Genomic DNA, 22,625 nt, shown 5'->3' with positions numbered 1-22,625 from the left:
ATAACTCAGCTTGCCACACACACTCAATACACTGAGCGAAATAGATTGAGTATCTAATGGATTAGACAGTAACTGAGGTGACAGACGCTGTTATATCTATGGGTTTATATATGTTTATATATATACATATATATATATATAATATATATATACATTTATATGACTCTTATCTGAAATATTTGTTATTTTAGTGCAACGTCCCAGCAAGTGTCACCAAGCAGCAGCCTCTATTCATCCATATGATTGATGGAAAGTAAATGCATATTATTACCGATAAGACCAAGCGAGATAATGTATATATATACATACATATATATTTATTTATATTAATATAAATATAAACAGCTTTATTTGTGCAGCACTTAAATACAAACTTGCTAAAAAAGGCAAAAAGGAAGTTCATAATTCATTGATAAAAATTATATTTATATAAATGCTGACCCAGCTAGAGTGATACTCTTGCTAAAAGCCTTAATTCAGCACATGTTTAAGTTATTGACAAAGGCTTAATTTTGTAAGCTTCAATAAGATATGCCATTCGAGCTTATATTATTTATGGCCGGCAATACTTAAGCAAATAATTATAAAATAAAATCGAAATTTAGGCTTGCTTCTAAGTCGAGTTAAGTCTTTTGAATCTTTAATCAAGAGCTTAATGTAGATTGCTTTGAAGTGCACAATTTATATTGGAAATAGCAATTAATATTGAAGAATTCTTATAAGATCTTACGCCTAGAGCACTGATATAGCATTGATATAATATCTTAAGAGCATTGATATAATATCTTAAGCCCATTCTCTGCTATTGCAGTGTCTTTTGCTATTTCTCCTATTTGGTCACCCTATACAAAGGCCAGCCAAGAAAGTCTTAATGCACGCCGAGAGTACGCAATTGTGTAACAGCAGCCAGATCCAGATTCACAACATATTTTACTTATGTAGGTATATATATGTGTGTGTGTCTGTGTGCATGTATGCGTGTTATTACTCTCTATTCCATGAGAGATAGGAAACAAGTTTTGAGTGAGTTTTTGCTTGAGTGGGTCAGAATCAAGACAAATTCAACGTCGCCGGCAGAGTGCAATGTGGACACTGTTTTGGTGATACAAAAAAAAACTTTTCAAGTGGTAATCGAAAAAGGCAAATGGTCTGCAGCCTGGCAATGAAAAGTAAATTAAAAATAAAAAAGAAGCAAAGAAATAAATTTATAATAACGCTGATGTTGTTGATATCGTAAATTCATATAAGCAGCAAATTGAATGTCTGTATGTGCAAACGAATGTAAATGCATTATACAGTAAACATATGTGTACATGTGTGTACTGGTGCTGTTAGAAGTCACAGATTGTACGGCAATAAGGCGGCGTTATAAATACATATATACACATACACACATATAAACATATGTATGTATGTATGTATATTTACTTTATTTGCTTCTTTGTTTACTTTTCAGTTTCGTCTTTTAATACACATGCATGTATGTATATATTGCATTTGTGTGTTTGCATGCCTGCATGTATGTATATATGTATGTGTCTATCTACATACGAAGATGGTGTGTATTTGACCAGTCGCCAGAGAGGCCAGAAGGCTGCAAGTTTACAGACAGCCGACAAGATTTGTTTGTTTATGTGCAGAGTTCGCGTTTTCCCAGCAAACACCGTAAACAACTTGGATTTGGCTTTAAAATTCAGTTTACAGTATGTTGGTCTCATTCTTTTTTTTCTGTTTTTTTTTTTTTTTGGTTCTTTTTCTGCGCATGAGCATTCACCTTCTACTGCTTATGCTAAAATATCCATTTTTTATTCTCTCTCCGCCTCTCTACACTGGCGTTCTCCTTGTGAACCTGCTCTCTTTGCTGCCCTGCACTATGCTCTCACGCTCTCTTTGACTTCACTTGACTTGACGCTCTCTCTCTCTCTGCATTTGTCTTACATATTTGTTGGGAAATTTCATCTCAATTATATGTTGATGTGTTGATATGTACCTTTTTTTTGCCCGGATTTTTTCACAGGAATTTTCTTATGTCAGATTATTATGGGTGTGCGATAATTTATAACAGACTTAAGATTTGATATACATATATCTGTAATGAATGACAATAACAAAAATATGTGTATACAAATGTATGTATGTATGTATGCTAAAATTAAGTAGTCTTTCTTTCAACTTATTCACACACACTTGCACAAGTAAATATCTATGAATGTATTTATGTATGTTTGTATTTATGTGTAGTCATCAATGACTTCTGACGCCATTACGTTGTTAATGTGGGAAACGTGAACTTAATGAGCGTGTTTTACACTCATATACATGCATAAGCATACATAAATACACATATCCATTCATTCATATATACTTGTAGCTTTTACCCCAAGCAAATTCACCCAATCGTATATAAGATGACGCGCTTAAAACATACGCGACATACGAACATTTTTTGCAGAAGCACAATCAAATTTAACTGCAACTTGATACCGACCCCACAGTTCAAGCTGATATATATATAAATATATGTATACATTATGCTTTTTGATGACTATGCTGTTACTCAGTTCTTTATTCACACTTCTTCTCTTGATTTAAATGCGCACGCTGAACGTTGCCCAGTTCCATATTCCTGGCTTAGCAGTTCCAAATGTCAATGGCTTCGTATGTATATAAACACGGAAGATGTGAAATGAATGAACCATATATAGATAGGCATAAACATATATGCATGTATACTGAATTTGAAATATTAATAACGTATGTTGTGAAATGAAATAATTAATCAATTAGTTATATCTAAATATATGAAAATATCCAATTAGCGTAGAGCTTATTAACCAGACACACCTATTTTCTAGCGCCTGGCGTTGTGACGTTATGATTAAGCTAAATTTCCTATCATCCCTCGACGACCTCTTAAACAGTTCCAAGCTTTTTGTAGCCCGAAACCATTAAGAATTGAAATTGAGGGTATATCCGTTCTGTTTAAATTGTTATTATATGCAGCAGTAGACAAGCTCGACCTCATACTTTAGATGTAATCTTGATTGGAAGCAATAATCACGTCAATTCAGAGCTATTCATCTGTCTCTCTGAACCTTGAACTTGAAATCTATAAGAGCTAGATACTTTATATATAAAACTTGGATTCTTTAATTACTATATCTTGTGCTTCAGTCAGTCGATAACTTTAGCTGCTGCCATAAAATCCAACTTCACTTTTAATTATTTAAGAATTTATCTTAAGATAGAAATATATGTAAAGAGAAATATTTTTTTTGTCAGAAAATGATTTTAAGTTAAGACTTTTAATTATAATATTTATAATATTATTACGTACATATATGTGTACCAGAGTGTGTGTGAATCCATGCAGAGATACAAGCTACAATTTTGAGATAGCAGCTCAAACGCAAGTTCAGGGTATCTTCCAGTTGGGCACGCCCTAGTCTAGAGCTTTCTGACTTGCTTGGCCCAGAGCACAAACGGCATTATGTGTATAGACGGAAAACACATTTCGGTTAGGTTAGAAAAAACTCTTCTAGATTTGGTTTTTATTTAAATCTTTATGTCAAGTTTTTTATTTATAATATTTGATGTAATTTCAGTTATTATTTTTATTTTTGTTTTTTTTTTTCATTTTTGTTATTTTTGTATCCTTCATGGTATTCTTACGGTATGTATATAAATACGTATGAATGCAAATGACTATATTGTATGTATATAATTTCTGATTTACGTGTTGACTCTCCGAATAGAATGAAAATAATTTCAGTTAAACACATTGACATTAAATATTCATATAAATTGTTGTTTCCACTACATATAAGAGTGTATGTATTTCGTAACATTTACATAATTTGATGTATACGAAAACATGCCCATATGTAAACACTCTAATAGATCATACAGTTGTATGGTATGAAAAATGTTTGTTTTCTTTTCTCTTTAATTAGAACCGGACCTGATATACTTTTACAACTATTAGAATCAGTTCTAACTGATAAAATCTTTTTGTTTATGTTTTTTGGGAGAAAAAGGTTTTTGGTAAAATAACATATAAAAAATTTCTCGCTCAATAGAAATCATAAATTCCGTTGGTAGTTAAGATTCATGAACAGTACTATTAGTCATATATAAAGTTAGGGTATATAATATGTAGGTTTTGGTTTTAAAATACGCAATCGGCATTTGGAGCCATTGGCCTAGCTCATCACTCATCGATCATCGTTCGTTCATATTACTTTTGCAATACTATTGTATTACTCTTTACAATATTTACACTAAGTGTTTTTTTTTTTTGGTTTTTTTTTTTTTGTTTATGTTTTGTTTATTTAATGTTTCGCATTTTAAGTGCATGCCTAAAGGTTTTACTTATATCATTTCATATTCAAAATTCATTTTCATTCTGCTCTCCTTTTTAGTGAGATCAAATACAGAAGCTGATATTTGCAGACGAACATTTTACATCATTACATCAATTATATGTTTGAATAACGCTTTGTTAAGTATGAGGGAGGTTTTTTAATTAATGTGTTTTATGTAAAGTTATTTGTTTATGCATAACTCGGCTAATGCTTTATAAGAATTGTCAGACAATCTGCCGGATTATTAAGTGTATCCTATTATCCTCCGGTTCAGTCATATTGGTTTTTTCTTTTTCTTTTTAACTTGGATAAAACTTGAATAAACTAAATTTCTTTGATTTTTGGTTCCACATAATATTTTTAATTAATTATTCATTTGTTCAAACTCTATGTTTTTAATATAGATTTTATGTTGTTGTTTTTTTCTTTTTGTTGTAAAACAAATCTACAAATTTATTTATGTATTCAAATATAATGTTTACGGTTATGTAGGTTTATTTTTTACGGTTTTATTTAGAGTTCATATATATTTTTGATAAACGAGAGTTTCTGGGAAATAATCTTATATTTGACTTTAAAAAAATCCGTAAAATATGCTACCAGAGTTCACTTAAACACGTCCTTTTCGAGCAGCTATGGTTTATGGTAAGAAGCCAAGGAAAAATTGTTTTTTTTTATATAGAAATTGTTAAGGGAATCATAGGAAATTATATAAAAATATATATGATATCTGTTCAACTCATGACACTCTTTTTTGCCTACTTCAGCTTCGGCATAAGCGTATACTTGAACAGACCTCTTATATATAAATTTATATAAATATATATAAAAAATATTTTTAGCTAACCTTTATCCTTATTCTTGCGCTGTTCCTTGGCACTCTTGTCCTTGGACTTGCCGGGCTTGCAGTTCTTCTTGATGATGCGTGTTGACTCGCATGATGGATCACTCGTGGCCTTCAATTTATCGGCTCTGGTCATTTGGCCTGTGACACACTCAGACCAAGAACCCTTTTCATATCGACACGCTGAAAAGAAAAACAGAAATTTAAATAGTTTATAATATAAATATAAAGCAAAAGAAAGATAATTAAAAAATCAAAAAGGTTTCCCAAATCTTATTATTAATAATCATATACTAAAGCATATATCAAATTATACCCTTTTTGCACTTCTTTTGAATAGTGCGAGTTTGATCGCAAGCCGGATCGCCCTTTTTCAATGTCAAAGTTCGTGAGCGTGTATTGGTCTTGGTATCGCATTCAGTCCATGGATTTTTGCCATAGCGACATGAGAGGCCTGTAATCGAATAAATATAGTAAGCAAATATAATATTAAAAAATATTAATTAATATGTCAACTCACCATCGCTCTTTGTGCCGCGTTCGTTGCGTATTAAGACCTCGTGATCATCTTCCTCCCAAATCTCACCTTGTGTCGCCGCTGTCGGCTTGGTGAACTCGGCCACGGGCAGAGCCAGTGGCGTCTCCTGCAGCTCTGTGGTGCCACTCACTAAATTTGGCAGCAAAGTCGACCATGCCACGATCATGGCCAGCAAGAGCCCTTTGCAATTGTGACTCATTCTGCGTTTGTTGATTGCCTGAAAATTTATTATTTTTTAAGACATATTTTTAAAAATGTTTAAATGCCAATAATAAAGTCTAAAAGTTATACCATAAAACATTAAGAAATCGACAAATAAAAGATTAATTAAAAATATAAATAGAAAAAAATTAAATAAAAATATAAATAAACAAAAAGAAAAACTTAAAAAATAATATATTAAACATTATAAGTTAAAGTTAGTTATTTTTATGAAAGTAATCAAAATATAAATAATTTAAAAATAATGTGAAGCAATATAAATAATTTAAAAATAATCTAAATCAAAAACAATATCCAAAATTTAAAAAAAAAAAAACTTATAAAAAATAAAAAAAAATAAAATAAATCTAAAACATTTAATGATACATTCAAAAAAATAAATATGTTAAATAGAAAAATAAAATTACAAAATAATATAAATTTAAAAAAATATATATATATAAAAATAAGTTTATGGATTGTTTTTAAACTTCAATTTACGATTATCAATTATTTAAAATATATGCGAAGTAGAAATTAAAAATTGAAATGATAAATGTTTTTTAATATTATATATAAGTTATATAGACATGTATAAAACTAAGGAATTTGTGGTCCAGGCATATCATTTGATTGCATATAAGTAAATATAGATACATATATGTAAAATTCTTGTTCTTCTTTGTGTATAGAAGAGAAAGAAAAAATATAGAAAAAAGTCACCTGCCCACGCTCCTTAACGCTGGGCGCTCCCATGAGTTAAATTTTAATTAAATTAAAAACAAAAGAAATTCATTTTTCGCTTACCCTGTGCAAACAAAGCGTCCTCAAAAGTGCTCAACTAAGTGTGCAGTGACGCAATACGTGCTGTAGATTCAATAGACCCAGACACTGGCACCAAGAACCTCTGCAAAGGCACAAATTTTTGAGTAACGCTCGCCAAAGGCTGTGACGTTGCTTAAATGTGAAAATATGTGAAATCTTAAAGATTTTCGTTTTCGGATTTTCTTTCTTTTACGTCTTTAGTCGCCAACTGCGTAGCACAATTCATGAACTAACCGTTATACACACACAAAAAGGTGGTGGACCACCGCTCACACTAGGGCCAGTGGAATCGGTGATTGTGACTGTGGATGAAGCTGAGCACCGTTACAAGCGGGAATCACTTCGGCAGCAATTTTTCCTGAACTGCTGTCGTTGCGCGTCTCTTTAAAACTGAATGGCCAAAATATGCGAAAAGCTGCAAAAAGCCCCAGCCAGAGTATCCTGAAGGATGTTATGCTCTCATCTACGTGAAACACACACACACACACAATCTCTCTCTCTTCTATCTACTATGCTCTTGCCCGCCCTCCCTCTCGCTCTTTCTCTCTCTCTCTCGCACTGTCCCTCTCTCGCCGTTTTTATCATAATAAAGCTGCGCATGTTCCAAAAATAGACGCCTCACACAGCTGCAGTTGCTTCGCTTCCTGTTTCAAGATGTTTTGCCTTTTGTGCAGCTTTAACTAGAATTTCTCAGATAAAAATAAACTTATTCAAATATCTACTTATCATTAGCAAGAGATTAAAGCGAGATTATGGGAAAAGGCAGAAAAGACATTTAATCAACTTTGTGATATTCGTTTCGCATAGAAAACTCATCTATTCTCTATGTCTATTGTGCTGCATTTGATAAGAGCTGATTGAAAGTCTTAATTCAGCTTGCCCTTCATTTATGATTTTTTACCTATTTACTAGATATTTAATGGACTCATAGGATAAGATATCGATAGGATAACATACTGAGCTGATAAAGAACTATCTAATTATTGTATTTTGATATTTTTACTTATCATGAACTAGCATCAATATTGCCTAAACTGACAAACAGACGAACAGTTAGCAAGGCAGACATAGCATCAAACCAATATACTCTTTTCACCACCTGAACGAGTATATGAAGCAGAAAATTTAACTTAATGTGGTTCTATAAATATTTATCTCAAAAATAACTTTGCATATGATATTATTATTATTATTATTATTATTATTATTATTATTATCATTATTATTATTATTATTATTATTATAATTATTATAATTGATATTATAAGCTGCTTAAAGAATCTAGATAAATGAGTTTGAGCTGCGTCACACATGTGTACTTAATATATACATTCATTTATATACAAATTGTCTGTACCAGTCGGTAAAAACTCGCAGAGGCTATTGAGACCAACAGCCGTCATAAAATTTAATAATGCAAATGTAATTTAGTCACACGGTCAGTCCAAGCGCAGTTCGAAAAGTCCAATGAAATATTGAAGCACTCATAAGCAACGCACAAGCCACAGCTCAGAGCCAAGTACGCCCCAGTACAGCACAGCCCACCCCCTCCCTACCACCCACCACACACTTGCTGCGATTATGTTGCTTACCTGAAAGTCTGATTTACATATGTAGATTATTATGATTAAACATATATCTGCTGGATCTTTCAGTTAAAACTGCTTAAATTTCGATATACTTAAAATAGTCAAAAGAGATTTATATCGATTTTTGAAGTGATTGCCAAGCGATAATAGTGAAAATCTTTTCAGTTCAAGTCAAATTTCAAAAAGTATTTTTCTTTACTTTTTTCTAAGTTTAAAAATACCAACAAAAAAATACCAAGGAAAACTTACTTAAATTTTGTAATATACTTAATATTCACATCAGTTGAAGAACACTTTATCTGAAGTCTGAACACAATCAGCTAGAAGCTCATAGCCATACAACCGACTCTTAACGCAAACTGCTGCAACCCATTTGGCCATTTGGCCATTTAGCCACTGGTGCAACGTTGGTGTTGGCCAACGGATGCAGTCAAGCAGCAGATCACGTGCCTCGAATTCATTTGTAATTTGTAATGTCTATAAAGACAGCATGTGCGCCTCTCTCCTAATTGTGCGAGTGTAAAACTGTGCACATCAGTGCACAATTGGGTCAAAGGTCCGAAATGGACATCTCCCATTTTAAACCACTCAACTTTTTCGATTTATTCTAACATTTCTATGCTCGCTCAACAAGTATGAAAAGAGTATATTGGTTTACTTTTTCTAATGTGTTTAGGCTAAAGTCATTGGGATCAAGGCATCGAATAGAATATGAACGAGTCTTACGAAAGTTTTCTTAAGGTTAAAGGTTTCGGGTTTAAGGTTATGTTAATGCTAAAGACCTGTACTAAGTAAACATATGTCCACCCCTTTTGGGGCGTGCTCAAACTATATCTTTATCAAATATAAAGCTAGAATCCAAAACTTATGGATTTGTATCAGTGTTGAGCTTCTCTCTAGCTAAATCTATCAACTAATATAATTATTGAATCCCGTACAAGTATTTGATAGTCGTGTATGCCCGCTTGGAACGTTCGCTGAGCTCGGTAGAATCAAGCTACTACACTTGACGTGTATTCATAATAAAGATGAAATGATAAATACAATCGACAATGAACACGCAGGGCAAATCTCGTTTATCTCGTGGGAGTAATTTGAAATATTTGTTTATTGCTTACACTTGAACCTTTTTTTCTGCTTCAGCCAAATGGATTCCGGCTAATATTGCGCACATGATATGTGTATGCTGATGCTGTACGCTGACCCATATAAATCCCCGGTCGCCCCCCTCCCACCACTTGCACAACCGCAAAAACAAGTCGATATCGGTGCGCGCGTATCAGCAAATTCCAATAGTAACAAGGCAAAGGCTTTAAGCGTAGCTGCTAAGGGATGCCCTGGGATATGGAGCTCAGTTAAGGTGTAAGCGCAAATACAACTTATATAGATAACAAATAGATGAAGTGCATGGCGCTGCTGTTTATTAAGTCTGATTCGACATGGGTTTCTCTCCCTCTCTCTATCTCTCTGTACCTTTGACGTTTACAGGGTATAGCTATGCAACTACATTTATAGTGAGCTCAGTCTTGGGTTGGATTTTTGCCAATTTTTTTTTGCCTGCTCGTATGCGTGGCATTCATTTGTGCTGTGCTGCCTATGCTGCTGGCTCTGCTGTTGTTGTAGGTTATTGCTGTTGCTATTGACTTGTGCTCGCAGTAATATTTTCATATTGCCTACTGAAAGATTAAACCACAAAATATATTGCTTCTTATAGCTTGTTCATATCGGTCGCGTAGCCATTTTATTGCAGCTAAGGCTACTTATAGTAAAAAATTACATTTTAAAATGCTTTTTTATAACCTATTAGGGTAAGGGATAATATTTAGCGTGAGTTTCATATGAAAATATGTAAGGTTTTCCATATTTTCAAGTAATGAAGCACGCAAGCATTACAAATAGCAACCTACTAAGAGGTACACTGAACAACAGCTAAAAAAAAATTTAAAAAAAAAATAATATTTGAAGAGTAGTTAAAAAATCGACCTGCATATCGACCTTCATCCGCATTCTGCAAGACTCGAACTCGAGCCTGCTGCTAATGATATAACACACTGCTTAAAACCTCGTCTCAAACAGCGGCACCACCCCACACCACCTAATTCAATGCCAAATGCATAACTAAGCTGCCAGCTAGCAAATCAAATTCAATTCAATCGCTTTCGCTAGGCTATTTATAGCATGCCTATGAGGATGCACGTTTGTGCATGTATGGGTGCACATGCACAGGAAAAATGCTTAAGCTTCGCGCTAATTGCCACGTGACTTTGCCAAAAGCCCACAGAACTGCTTTAATAACTTTTGCATTACTTGAAGGATTTTGATGAAATTTTCAGCAAATGAAACTTAATATTTCATTTAATATGTGGAACATGCTAAATTTATGTAAATTCTTTTAAATACATGCTATATATGCAGCTGAACTTTTAGTTTATAGTTTGTGTGGTTAAAGTAGCTTTAATTTAACATACAAAAATACATAAAATTATGTTAACTTAACAAGAAACTAAGCACAAAATTTGGTTAATATAGCTCTAAAGGTGAGCGAGTTATGCGCAAATAATTCAAGCTCTCTATTGATTTCATGAGTTATTTTGCTGAGATATTATGTATGTAATTTGTATGTATGTATATAATATGCATGTGTTATGTCTCCATTGTTTTACATATGTGTGTATGTATGTGTGTTTGTTGAACTTTTCGCAGAGGCAAACTACATAAGGATGCCAGCAACAACGTAAGCAGGAAATGCAGCCATCTTGACGTCTGTGGGCACACAAGCAGCACACAAATACATACTTAAGTATGTTATGAGTGTCATCAAGTGATGTAAGTCGTTTTTTACATATGTATGTGTATTGGATCTACAAAAACACATCTGAGTGTCCGTTTATCCAATAACTTTAAACTTTTCAGAACTTGTTTAATACATTTCATGTCGAACTTGTGAATGAATCAGAATTGTGACGCTTATGCGATCGGCCTAGTGTCCGATTTGTCGACCCATAAAGTTCACGAACTCTGCTCGCAAATATGGTTGAGCTGCACGCAACGCTTCCGCTAAGCAACACTTCCGATTCAGCTGAAAACGGTGTTCCAGTTAGATGAGCAACGGCATCGGAATTCGTTGGGTTTTCGCCGGCAATAGCGGGATAAACAATAGCGCACTGCGATTGTGCCCAATGTTTATCATTGTGTCGGTGAGCAGCAATGGCAATAACAATAACAATGCGCCACAATCGACGCGTTGTCATGACAATCGCTAGGCCAGATGGGGGGATTGAGCTCGTCGACTACAGGCGCAGACGAGCGAGAGCGCACAGTAGCGTTTAAGCTCCCCAGTGATAATCAGTTGGATTCAGTTGTCGCTTCTTGCTACGAAGCACATGGAGTATTATCGCTAAAACTAAATGCCAAATCTATGTGCCAATAAGTAAGTTGTTTATATCACACGTCTATGATTGCCAAACGTTAAAGTCTCAGCAACTACTTAACAGAAACGCGTGACTCACTCAAAAGTGCTAAAAGTCTGAAGTATGCCTTCGTTTCGCATCTCATCCAAAATATCATTGCTACTACTGCTGCTGATCTGCGTGGCATCCATACTGTGCGTCTTCTCTCTGCCGGCTTTTGAGTATTTGAGCAATCAGTGCAAGGGCCTGGACGACTGTGATCACTTTCTGCCCATTTGTGCGGCCTACACGAACGAGCATCAGTTTTTCTACAGCCACTGCGATATGTTGCGCGAGATCTGTCTGACCGGCAAAGGTAAAGTTTGAATTGAATAAGCCAAAAAGTGACTAATATTGTATAATCTATAGATTGGAAAATGGACTTTTTGAGCCATTGCAATGTTAGCAAGCTTTAGCCATACCTCGCCGACGGACTGCTTGTTATATAGGTTCTAAAAGACTGATATTTAATAAAAGAAAATATGCAATTCATAAATATATTGCATCAAAAATCCATATTTTCCTATTTCTAATAAATGCATATAGTATAACTGTAGAGCAGTACAGCGTAAAATGAACTTTAATTAGGTTTAAGAGGTGCATAGCTTTTCGATCTGCTGTAAGTTAAGGGTACATCAAGAATCGAGAGCTTTTCAATTAGATCAAATAAAAAAAGTTTTAATAGAGGGAGAGAGAGAGATAGCAAGTGTGCTCTAGGCAAAAGTGCCCGACTAGCAGATACCTTGAATCCTGAGAAGAGCTGCTATTTCAATCACACTACCTTTTTTCATGCAAATCAAAGCTTTCAGATCTTGTAATATTCAAATTAAGCCCAAAAAATGATCTATTCTAATCCATAATTAACATAGTTGCCGTCCCCATCTGCCTGTTACATACGTTTTCACAAAACCAATAAACCCAGATTTGCCATACTCAATGTGTTCAGGGTATAACAACGAACCAAGGCTCAAGTTACTAACAATATATACACATTTGTCAATAGATCCATAAATATAAATCATTTAAATATATTTTCTGTGTCTTTCAAATTACTTTTAATTACCCAGAGCTCTAGCCTAGGCTTGACAGCAACTAAAAAGTATGCAGTAAACATATAGTTAAGCAATTGGCTTTATATATTATACTTTAACTCATTTTTGCATTTTTTTTAAATTTTGGTTTTCCTATATTTCCATCAGAGTTGACATAAAAAATGACGTTTATTCCATTCTGATAGGCCACTCCGTTGAGTTTGTAATAAATTATAAAAGCCACAAAGCTTTCATACGTGTTTTATCAGCTCCAAGCTGCAGATATAAACACGCGCACACACACCAATGCCAAGCCATAGGCTGTTGGCCCATCCTTTTTAATAATTATATATAGAAATACCCATACATACATATACATATATATACACGTGTAAGTAAATACATGTATATACATAGATATGTATTTATTGCGCGAGATTATTTGAAAGGGATGGTCAAATTAAAGCTTTATCAAGCTTTACGCTCTCGCCCGGCATTCTCTCCCTCTCTCATGTCCGTCTCTCTCTCCCTTCAACACATATGTAAATACCAGCAGCTTAACATCTCTTTATATTATAAATTAGCTTAGAAAAATGTATTATTACTTTCATTGATTTACAAGAGTTAACTATGCTTTGGGCGCTTCTTCGCTTTGCTCTGGCTGCTCGGTTACAGGTACTTGTGCAGGTGTTGAGGGCGTTGCATTCTCAGTCTCAGCCGCCAGTTTGTTAGCCAAATTGGCCAGTTTCTCACGTCGGAACTCCTTGCGCGCCTCGTCCAGCAGTACATTGTGCAATAGATTGCGATTCTGGCTGTTATCGGGAGTAAGTACGGGAAAAGGATTTCCACGCAGCTCCAGCACGGATTTTCTATAGAATATTCCGGGATAGTCACGTGGCGCCTTGAACATGCGCGTGTAGGATATGTTGGAGTTCTCGTAGCGCGGCACTAACACTTTAAATAGTTTGTGCACAAGTTGCTTTTCCAACAGCCAGTAGTCCGCCAGTTCCATGGTCGCTTTGTGTCGGTCGCCATGGCGTATAGCATTTGAGATGAGCTGTAAAGAATTTATAAGTTAGTAAAACTTAATAAATTTCTTCTAATTAATACTCACCAACTCTGCATATCCACGCGCTTCATCAGCGCGATTGTAAAACAATTCAATGCGTTCGTGTTTGACCAGCGCTGTCACGGTTTTTCGTAGCTTCAGTAGGCGGCCTTCTGGGCCATCGACGTTCTTTAAATGACGTTTGTTTGGACGCACAGCTATTCTGAGCTGTGATATTAGCTTGCTGACATCGGCTTGATTCATTTTAAAACCAAATTTTAATTCACTAAATCTGGGTTCACGTAATGATGGCCAGTCCAATCAGCTGAGAGAACAGAAGACGTTTAACATCTGATTACATGGTATTAACAGCGCACATTCGATTGTAACTAGAAACATTTTCGATACTTGGTTATATACTAAATATAAAGAATGGTGAAATGAAAGTTAGACATAAATAAAACTATTTATACGAACTTACAAAAAATCAAGCACACAATTTAACTAAACTATCTAGTTGGCACGTAAATAGCTAGCCGGTACGTAACAGAACCAAGTGAGCAGCTATCGAGAAAATCTATCGATTGCTTCGTAACGATTACCAACCAATTGAATAATTTAAGCGTAATTCCATTAGCAACATAATAATCATTGAAGTAATATTTGTCGATGATTTATTTCTCTTTTATTTATACCTTACGCTATGTGCTGCAGAATGCCTTGACGTACCAGCGGTTCCACCTGTGCACGGGGCAAGTAATGCTGACTGTTTTTCCTTAAATGTACCACTTCGCCATCGTCGAGTTCAAATTTGCCATAATTCTCAACGCAACGCACCTCGATATATAGAGATTTTGGTGGTCGTAAGTTTCCAGTTAAGTCAATGCCCTGTCCATCACCAACGGAACGCATATATGCGGCCAGAGATTTAGAATAATTGTTGAAAAACTGCACTTCTGGCTCACAAAGTGCCGGTTTTATATCACTAGGTATAATAGGTCCGAACTCCCAACGCATGGCTTTGATACGCTGCATTCGCTCATAAAGGTAAGCTAGCAGGCATCGTTTATTTCGCTGTAGTGCAGCATGCCTGTAGTTAAGCAGGGGCCACAAACTCCGATCTCCCGAACTGTTGTAATTAGATGCCTGGGCCACATTCTCCTCAAAGATAGCCTTAATCTCCTCAAGTACCTGTCGTACACCGTCATCGTCGAATCCTGGTATAGTCTGCGACGATCGCTGAAGATCCTTTAACAAATCAAAGGCAATATCGCCAAACATTTTATTTGAACGGCTCATTTTTGTTGATTAGGTACAATACATAAAATTTCGCGCTTTATTATAATCAACACTAATAGGGATGGAACTCATCGCAAAATTTTCATATATGATCTGGTCATACAATTTTATAACTTGAAAGTGGATTAACAAAGTAACATATTAATTCTAACTCTATATATATTTATATTTAAAAATATTTGTATACATGTATACATACATTTATTAAACTTACTTAATTTATGTACACAATTTAACTCATCTGAGCGTATCTAGTATTTTGGATAAATTAATTATCCAATTGGTATTTTCGTCAAGAGTGTATTTCGGACCTTGAAGTATTTGGTCACACACAGCTTACTGAGCAGTGAAAATTCTGAGGTGATTGTATTGTGTGGTGTGTTCATACTCAATTAACTTAATTAAGTTAAAAACAGTGTTAGGTGCACTTTAAATCAACGTGAGGAATTCAACCCGCTTACTAAAACAGCCACGTATAACGGTCCGCCGGTAAAAACCGCACGCGTACGAAAATATGGCAACTGCAGCTAACACGACAGCTGGACCAGCGAAAGACGGTGCGCCTGCACCAAATGCACCAGCGCCTCCAAAGACTTTAAACGGCATTGTGAAACAAGTAAGTGTACTTTTAAAGTGTTTTCCAGTCTGTGTACTATTTAAAGCAAACTCAATTACATGGAGTAAAGAAACCTCATATAACTAATATAAAATATGTGATTATCAGCGTGGCAAATACGGCAAATGCCACTGAAGCATGTGCGAAAGAGATGCTCATATAGGCGAGTTGTGTGAGAGTGACACGTCGCACACGCTTACACACTCATACAATGGCTGAATAGCATAACGTAAAGAAACGAAAGTTATCGAAGGTGCCAACTTGGCAGATTTTCTCGTTCAGCTGTGGTTATAAAATGTATTGAGTACAAATTCATTTACATATAACGTGAGCATATGTATTTCAGGCATACTGTTGCCACTGCCACAATTTTCCCTGTCAACGTCATCAGTCCGTAACAACTTGCCGGCGTTTTGAAACATGCGTTTTTATCTGATAAACACACATACATACATAGGCACAAATTTACTTGCCGTGCGGTACGATTAATACAAAACTATTCGTTTCTAACCTCAAAAAATGCTTGCACAGGCGCAAAACGTATGCACATACATACATAAATGTAAAAACATACATATTTACTTGCATGCATTTTGTATATGAAATGTATGTACTTCCGCAATTGTTATTGTTCATTCCTTATTTAATTTTATTTATATCGTAACAATGAGTACACTTTTAGCTTGTTTCTTTTTTAATACTATGTATTTATAAATATATAAATACATGTAAAGAATCTATCAAAACGGACACATGGCAGTTACTAAAGGTGGTTATCAACGGTTATCAATTGCAACTTATTAAAATCGACTTCACATGTGATGACGTTGCAAGCACTTCATAGCAGTAAAGCTGTGTTTTTGTTTTGCGTTAGTCCGGTCCAATGCCGCGTCATCATTCCAATTTGAATTTCCATCTTACAACTTTTAGGTGAAAGACCTGTTGATATTAAAAAATGCCGGAAAGCCGTCGCATGACAACACCTGTTTATAAGTTTCATGCGCTTAAGTTAATAGGCCATAAAAATCAGTTAACTTATCGCCCATGCGTAGCTCTCTACTAAAGCAATTGTGGCATTAAATAGGATAATTTGACCGATTAAAACCTTAACTTTTAAAAGTATTAATCTTTATGTATATTATAAATGTGTGCGAAAAATCTAAAATTATTAAAGCAGCTCACAAATTGATTACACAACTATTTAAAAACAACAAACCCGTTAAAATTGTATCAGTATAAAAATAAGCGGAAAAAATAATTCCATTTTTAAGGGATTATCCTAAATATTCACAACACTTCCTCAATTTGCCTGTATATAATTGGGCGTTATCACATACACATAGTATGGTCACACCAATTTGGTGCAGCCCTTTAAAAGACCAAGTTGGCGCCACCTATCGACATACTAGCTCTCGAAAACACGTGCTTACATTACTTTGTCTGCAAAGATCGATTTCATTTTAACCTCATTGCTTGTGTGGCGTGCGTGTATTTCAGGTGCTATCTGGTGACACGGTTGTTATTCGCGCCACCAAAGGTGCTCCGCCACCAGAGAAACAAATCACTTTCTCCCATGTACTCGCCCCGAAATTGGCTCGCCGGCCTGGTGCTGGCGGCGATGAAACCAAGGACGAGCCCTGGGCATGGGAATCGCGCGAGTTTCTGCGCAGTAAACTGGTCGGCGCCGAGGTAACTTTTACCTTTGACAAACCCGCAAATTCCAACCGTGAATACGGCTTCGTCTGGTTGGGCAAGGACAAGGAAACTGGTGAGAACGTTGTTGAGTCCATTGTACGTGAGGGTCTCGTAACTGTTCGCCGCGAGGGACGTCCTACACCCGAGCAGCAGACGCTTATCGAACTGGAGGATCAAGCGCGTGCTGCTAACCGTGGCAAATGGGCGCACAATGTTAACGCTGCCGATAAAGTGCGGAACATTAAGTGGGCGCATGAGAATCCAGCGCATATCGTCGATATCTATGGCGGCAAGCCTGTTAAGGCAATCATCGAGCATGTGCGCGATGGCTCCACTGTGCGTGCCTTTTTACTGCCCGAATTCCACTACATTACACTTATGATATCGGGTATTCGCTGCCCTGGCGTGAAATTGGATGCCGACGGAAAACCTGACCTTAGTGTCAAGGTTCCCTACGCCGATGAGGCTCGCTATTACGTTGAAACACGCCTCCTTCAGCGCGATGTCGAGATCAGACTAGAATCCGTTAACAATTCTAACTTTATTGGTACGATTTTGTACCCCAAGGGCAACATTGCTGAATCGCTGCTGCGCGAAGGCTTGGCCAAGTGTGTGGACTGGTCCATGGCCGTTATGAAGACAGGTGAGCTATTGAAGGTCTAACTTCCATTGGCAATTGGCTTGACGTATATAGTGCCCTTTTGGCTAATGCCTTGTGTTGTACTATGTATTTTCAACTGTCGTTTGCCAGATGAAATTGGCGGATTCCAAGAATATAGTGACTGTATCATTGTCACTGCGTTCATTTCACCCCGTCTACAGATATTTACAAACAAACAGAGACTTGTATAGATGACTTATGATAATTTTGTTTATTTACTATAGGAGCTGACAAGTTGCGGGCAGCTGAACGTGTTGCGAAGGAGAAGCGGCTACGCCAGTGGCAGGATTACCAAGCGAAAACGCCTACTTTCAACTCAAAGGAGAAGGACTTCACGGGTACTGTGGTCGAGGTATTTAATGGTGATGCTATTAACGTACGCCTTGCCAACGGACAGGTGAAGAAGGTATTCTTCTCCTCCATTCGGCCGCCACGTGACCAACGCGCTGTTGTTGGTACAGACGGCGAGGAAATCGTAAAGGCTCCACCACGTGGCAAAAACTATCGCCCACTTTACGAAATTCCGCATATGTTCGATGCGCGTGAATTTCTCCGCAAGAAGCTGATTAACAAGAAGGTGCAGTGCAATCTGGACTATATTTCTCCACTGCGGGATAACTTCCCGGAAAAGCACTGTTACACTGTTCTTATCGGTGGCCAGAACGTGGCTGAAGCAATGGTGGCCAAGGGCCTTGCCACTTGTGTGCGTTATCGTCAGGACGATGACCAAAGGTCATCTGCGTACGATCAACTGATTGCTGCCGAGCAACAAGCTATCAAGGGTCTGAAGGGCCTTCACGCTAAGAAGGACAACGCAACGTTGCGCGTCAACGATCTTACTGTCGAGCATTCCCGCATCAAAGTGCAGTACCTGCCTTCTTGGCAACGCGCTTTGCGCACAGAAGCCATTGTTGAGTTCGCCGCTAGCGGCTCACGCCTGCGTCTATACGTCCCCAAAGATAGCTGCCTGGTTACCTTCCTACTTGCTGGTATATCATGCCCACGTTCTTCGCGTCCAGCTCTCAATGGCATCCCAGCCCAGGAGGGTGAACCTTTTGGTGATGAGGCGCTGACGTATACACGCGAGCGTGTGCTGCAGCGTGATGTATCCGTGCATATTGACACCACCGATAAAGCAGGCTCATCGGTTATTGGCTGGCTATGGACCGATCAGAATATTAACCTTTCTGTAGCTCTAGTCGAAGAAGGTCTTGCTGAAGTGCACTTCAGTGCCGAGAAATCTGAATACTATCGACTGCTCAAGAGCGCCGAAGATCGTGCCAAGGCTGCCAAAAAGAACATTTGGGCCAATTACGTAGAACAAGTGCCTGAGGAGAAGGTTGTCGTCGAAGAGGACAAGGATGAGAAGGTTGTAGTAGAACGCAAAGTCAACTACGAGAACGTTATCGTGACTGAGATTACCGAAAATCTGACATTCTTTGCCCAATCTGTCGACAATGGACCTAAGCTTGAAACATTGATGAGCAAGCTACATGCTGATTTCCAGGCTAATCCACCTATTGCCGGCTCGTACACGCCCAAGCGCGGTGACTTGGTCGCTGCTCAATTCACCTTCGATAATCAATGGTATCGCGCCAAGGTGGAGCGCATTCAAGGCAACAACGCCAGTGTCTTGTATATTGACTATGGCAACAAGGAAGTAAGTATTCAGATAAATATTAAAATGAACTCCGCAAGCTCCTTAGATCCGTTTCTGTCTCGAAGCGAAACGCATGAGTCATAAGTTTGCCATATAAACAATGCACACATGTTTGACGTTAGCTGCGGCCATGAAGTGATGCACACCAAACTCTACAGCAATCTATGAGTGTGCTATGTTCAGGGAACATTGATTTATCCGCACCAAGACTCTGCAGTTGGACCATATTTTTTGATCCAATCGTTGAGCAAAGCGGCTCTAATTCTGCGTGTTTCACATGAATATAACATGCTTTTTGTTGGGGGCATCCAAGACATGGCGCAGTGACAGTCGGCAGTGTGCGACAGAACCACTACCTTTACAAAGATCAGCATTACTAATCTGTTTTCTTTTGCTTATTGTAGACTCTGCCTATTAGCCGGTTGGCTGCCTTGCCACCTGCCTTTAGCAGCGAGAAACCTCATGCTACCGAGTACGCACTCGCCTTAATCGCACTGCCCGCTGACAATGAGGACAAGGAGGAAGCATTGCGCGCCTTTTCTGACGATGTGCTGAACCATAAAGTGCAGTTAAATGTTGAGTTGAAGGTCGGCGGTGGTCCCCATTTGGCCACCCTGCACGACCCAACAACGAAGACGGACTTGGGTAAGCAGCTCGTTGCCGATGGACTTGTGCTGGTTGAGAAGAGGCGCGAGCGTCGGCTCAAGGAGCTTGTGGAGCAGTACAGGACTGCACAGGAAGCTGCCTTGGCTGCACATTTGGCTATTTGGAAGTACGGCGACATAACGCAGGATGATGCGCCCGAATTCCGCTAGGAGATGGTTCAAAGCGTGCAGTAGGCAGGCGGCGTGTGGAGCGCGCGCTGCTGGCTGAAATGTTTGTCTGCCACATACCCGCCCTTTATATATTACAACAACAAGCAACAACTTAATGAATATGAAATTACTAATTCTATAAATACACTCACACAAACAAACACACCAATTTATATACATATATAAATATATGATGCATATAACCACATTGAAAACATTTGAGCAACAGGAAAAAAGAGAAGAAAAAAACATGGAGGAAAGGTTGAAACTTGAAACATTTGTATGCTTTAAGCAGCTGATAAACCGTTCAAAATTCGGTTTTACGGTTTTTAAAACTTTAATAATTCTTTAAACAAATATACAAACATACAACGTAAACAAAAACTAGCAGCAATTGACCATTTTGTAAACGGTTAACTTCCAATAAAATAGAATCAAAGTAAAAATCGACAAGTTACATTTTTTTGCATGCATAAAGTTTTTCTATTTGTAAACCTAAGCGAAAAGTTAAAGCTCGATTATTTTAGATTTGCTGATTTTGTGTTATGGTAATTTTTTTGAATCAACTGATTAAATAAAAACATATTAAAATCATTTTTATACAAAAACGAAAAGGATTTATTTCTTTTGCTCTAGCAAATCGATCTTCTCGATAACCGTCTCAATGTTGAAATCATCTGGCACTTTGAGGCCCTTTTGTCTGTCCACAAGAGCCTTAGACTTACCCTCGATTTCATTGATTTGCTGTTGGACAGCCATCGTGGTCACGCGATTACTAACTGTTGTTGTAAATCTGTGTGAATTTTGAATTAAACAAAAATGGATAATATTTAATCATGCTCATTATACTACCTTTCTAATGATGCAATGTCTTTTTCTGTTTCTTCTTTTGAAATCTGAAGTTTTTTTAACTTTCCTGCCTGCTGGGCCACAGTTAGCTTGCTCTCGATATCCTCGCGCTTCTTCGTATAGTAAAATTCGCGTAAATAATTTAAGTTAAGTTCGTTTAGATTTCCGTCTGCTTGAATTTCAACACATTTGTCCAGCAACATTAAAACATCGTTTGGCAAGTCGCAAACCTCAAAGTTAACGAGTTTCAGAATCTGTTCCAAGTGTTCTCCTACAAAACTCGTTAATACTTAATGTTGTCAAAGTTTTTTTATTGTGTTTACATACCCAAATACTTTAAAGCCTTCACCTCATCTTGCAGTTTTATATAGTCTAAAAATCAGAATCAAACATTAATTTCAAATACGAAAACGCTTGCAATATTTTAAAGACGCACCCATTTTAACGCCAAGATGAATAATGAACAAAACAAACTTTCTTATACCGGTTCAATCAATTAGAAATATAATTTTGGGGAAATGGCGCAAAGTATTAAATTCTTTTCGTAATGCAGATTCAAGTGTCAGTCTCTGAATGTGGCAGAGTTATCGATATTTTTCAGCCCTGAAAATCGAATATTTAATTTGATTTAAATATTCCCATAAAACTATTTTTTTAGCTAATCAGACATGTATTTCCTTGTTTTACCACATCTGAAAAGCAAATATATAAGCTGAATTTAACATTATTTGAATAGCTATCCTATTGATTTTAATATAAATTTTTTATATTTTGCCATTCGGCTTACAGTTGTTACTCATTGCATATTGATAAGGTTGTACATTGCATTCATTCACTATTCGCTGTGAACGTGACACGATGTGACGTCACATTTGAACTTTCTCTTACTATCTATTTATATTTGAATTCAGTTTATTATGAATAGTCATCCGCCTTGATCATAGCATGTAATAACAAAGTCTTTTTAATATAATATTTTTGAAAACAAGCTTTTGTCATATACAAGATTCTCAAGATGTGACATCATGCGCAGTGAGAGCTAAGTGATGCCCATTTATTTGCTTACCTATGTTTCTCACAGCCATGGCTTCTACTTTTTCTTTGTTTATATATACGCGTTTGTCGGTGCGGTTACTGTTGG

General features: G+C 36.8%; 6 protein-coding genes across 6 annotated transcripts; 2 read left to right on the top strand and 4 right to left on the bottom strand.

The window, feature by feature from the left end:
* Nucleotides 1–4,784: 4,784 nt before the first annotated feature.
* On the bottom strand, nt 4,785–7,148 carry LOC111596517. Its single transcript, XM_023310781.2, has 6 exons — nt 7,007–7,148; nt 6,755–6,854; nt 5,729–5,963; nt 5,525–5,662; nt 5,212–5,391; nt 4,785–4,997 (listed from the first exon to the last, which is right to left on the bottom strand). The coding sequence occupies exons 3-6, from the start codon at nt 5,943–5,945 to the stop codon at nt 4,975–4,977; spliced, it is 558 nt and encodes a 185-aa protein (XP_023166549.1). The 5' UTR covers nt 5,946–5,963; nt 6,755–6,854; nt 7,007–7,148; the 3' UTR covers nt 4,785–4,974.
* Nucleotides 7,149–11,709: 4,561 nt separating this feature from the next.
* Nucleotides 11,710–12,241, top strand: LOC111596520. Its single transcript, XM_023310784.2, has 3 exons — nt 11,710–11,791; nt 11,856–12,126; nt 12,180–12,241. Exons 2-3 carry the CDS (start codon nt 11,895–11,897, stop codon nt 12,224–12,226), a joined length of 279 nt encoding a protein of 92 aa, XP_023166552.2. The 5' UTR covers nt 11,710–11,791; nt 11,856–11,894; the 3' UTR covers nt 12,227–12,241.
* A 1,167-nt stretch (nt 12,242–13,408) lies between these two features.
* Nucleotides 13,409–14,316, bottom strand: LOC111596515 (39S ribosomal protein L17, mitochondrial). The gene is made up of 2 exons (XM_023310780.2): nt 13,956–14,316; nt 13,409–13,898 (listed from the first exon to the last, which is right to left on the bottom strand). Exons 1-2 carry the CDS (start codon nt 14,151–14,153, stop codon nt 13,470–13,472), a joined length of 627 nt encoding a protein of 208 aa, XP_023166548.2. The 5' UTR covers nt 14,154–14,316; the 3' UTR covers nt 13,409–13,469.
* A 241-nt stretch (nt 14,317–14,557) lies between these two features.
* LOC111596518 (DNA replication complex GINS protein PSF1-like) lies at nt 14,558–15,270 on the bottom strand. The gene has a single exon (XM_023310782.2). The coding sequence runs from the start codon at nt 15,186–15,188 to the stop codon at nt 14,586–14,588; it is 603 nt and encodes a 200-aa protein (XP_023166550.1). The 5' UTR covers nt 15,189–15,270; the 3' UTR covers nt 14,558–14,585.
* Nucleotides 15,271–15,404: 134 nt separating this feature from the next.
* On the top strand, nt 15,405–21,061 carry LOC111596508 (staphylococcal nuclease domain-containing protein 1). Its single transcript, XM_023310771.2, has 5 exons — nt 15,405–15,548; nt 15,605–15,804; nt 17,302–18,142; nt 18,385–19,820; nt 20,225–21,061. The coding sequence occupies exons 2-5, from the start codon at nt 15,703–15,705 to the stop codon at nt 20,633–20,635; spliced, it is 2,790 nt and encodes a 929-aa protein (XP_023166539.1). The 5' UTR covers nt 15,405–15,548; nt 15,605–15,702; the 3' UTR covers nt 20,636–21,061.
* A 33-nt stretch (nt 21,062–21,094) lies between these two features.
* LOC111596511 (augmin complex subunit wac) lies at nt 21,095–22,625 on the bottom strand. Its single transcript, XM_023310776.2, has 5 exons — nt 22,551–22,625; nt 21,921–22,087; nt 21,812–21,856; nt 21,488–21,755; nt 21,095–21,428 (listed from the first exon to the last, which is right to left on the bottom strand). Exons 2-5 carry the CDS (start codon nt 21,922–21,924, stop codon nt 21,254–21,256), a joined length of 492 nt encoding a protein of 163 aa, XP_023166544.1. The 5' UTR covers nt 21,925–22,087; nt 22,551–22,625; the 3' UTR covers nt 21,095–21,253.

This window comes from Drosophila hydei, unplaced genomic scaffold, assembly GCF_003285905.1.
Source record: "Drosophila hydei strain 15085-1641.00,03,60 unplaced genomic scaffold, DhydRS2 tig00008128-arrow-arrow-pilon, whole genome shotgun sequence".
Classification (NCBI taxonomy): domain Eukaryota; kingdom Metazoa; phylum Arthropoda; class Insecta; order Diptera; family Drosophilidae; genus Drosophila; species Drosophila hydei.
Note: the sequence above shows the minus strand (reverse complement) of the source record. Positions and strands in the feature narration are given on the sequence as shown.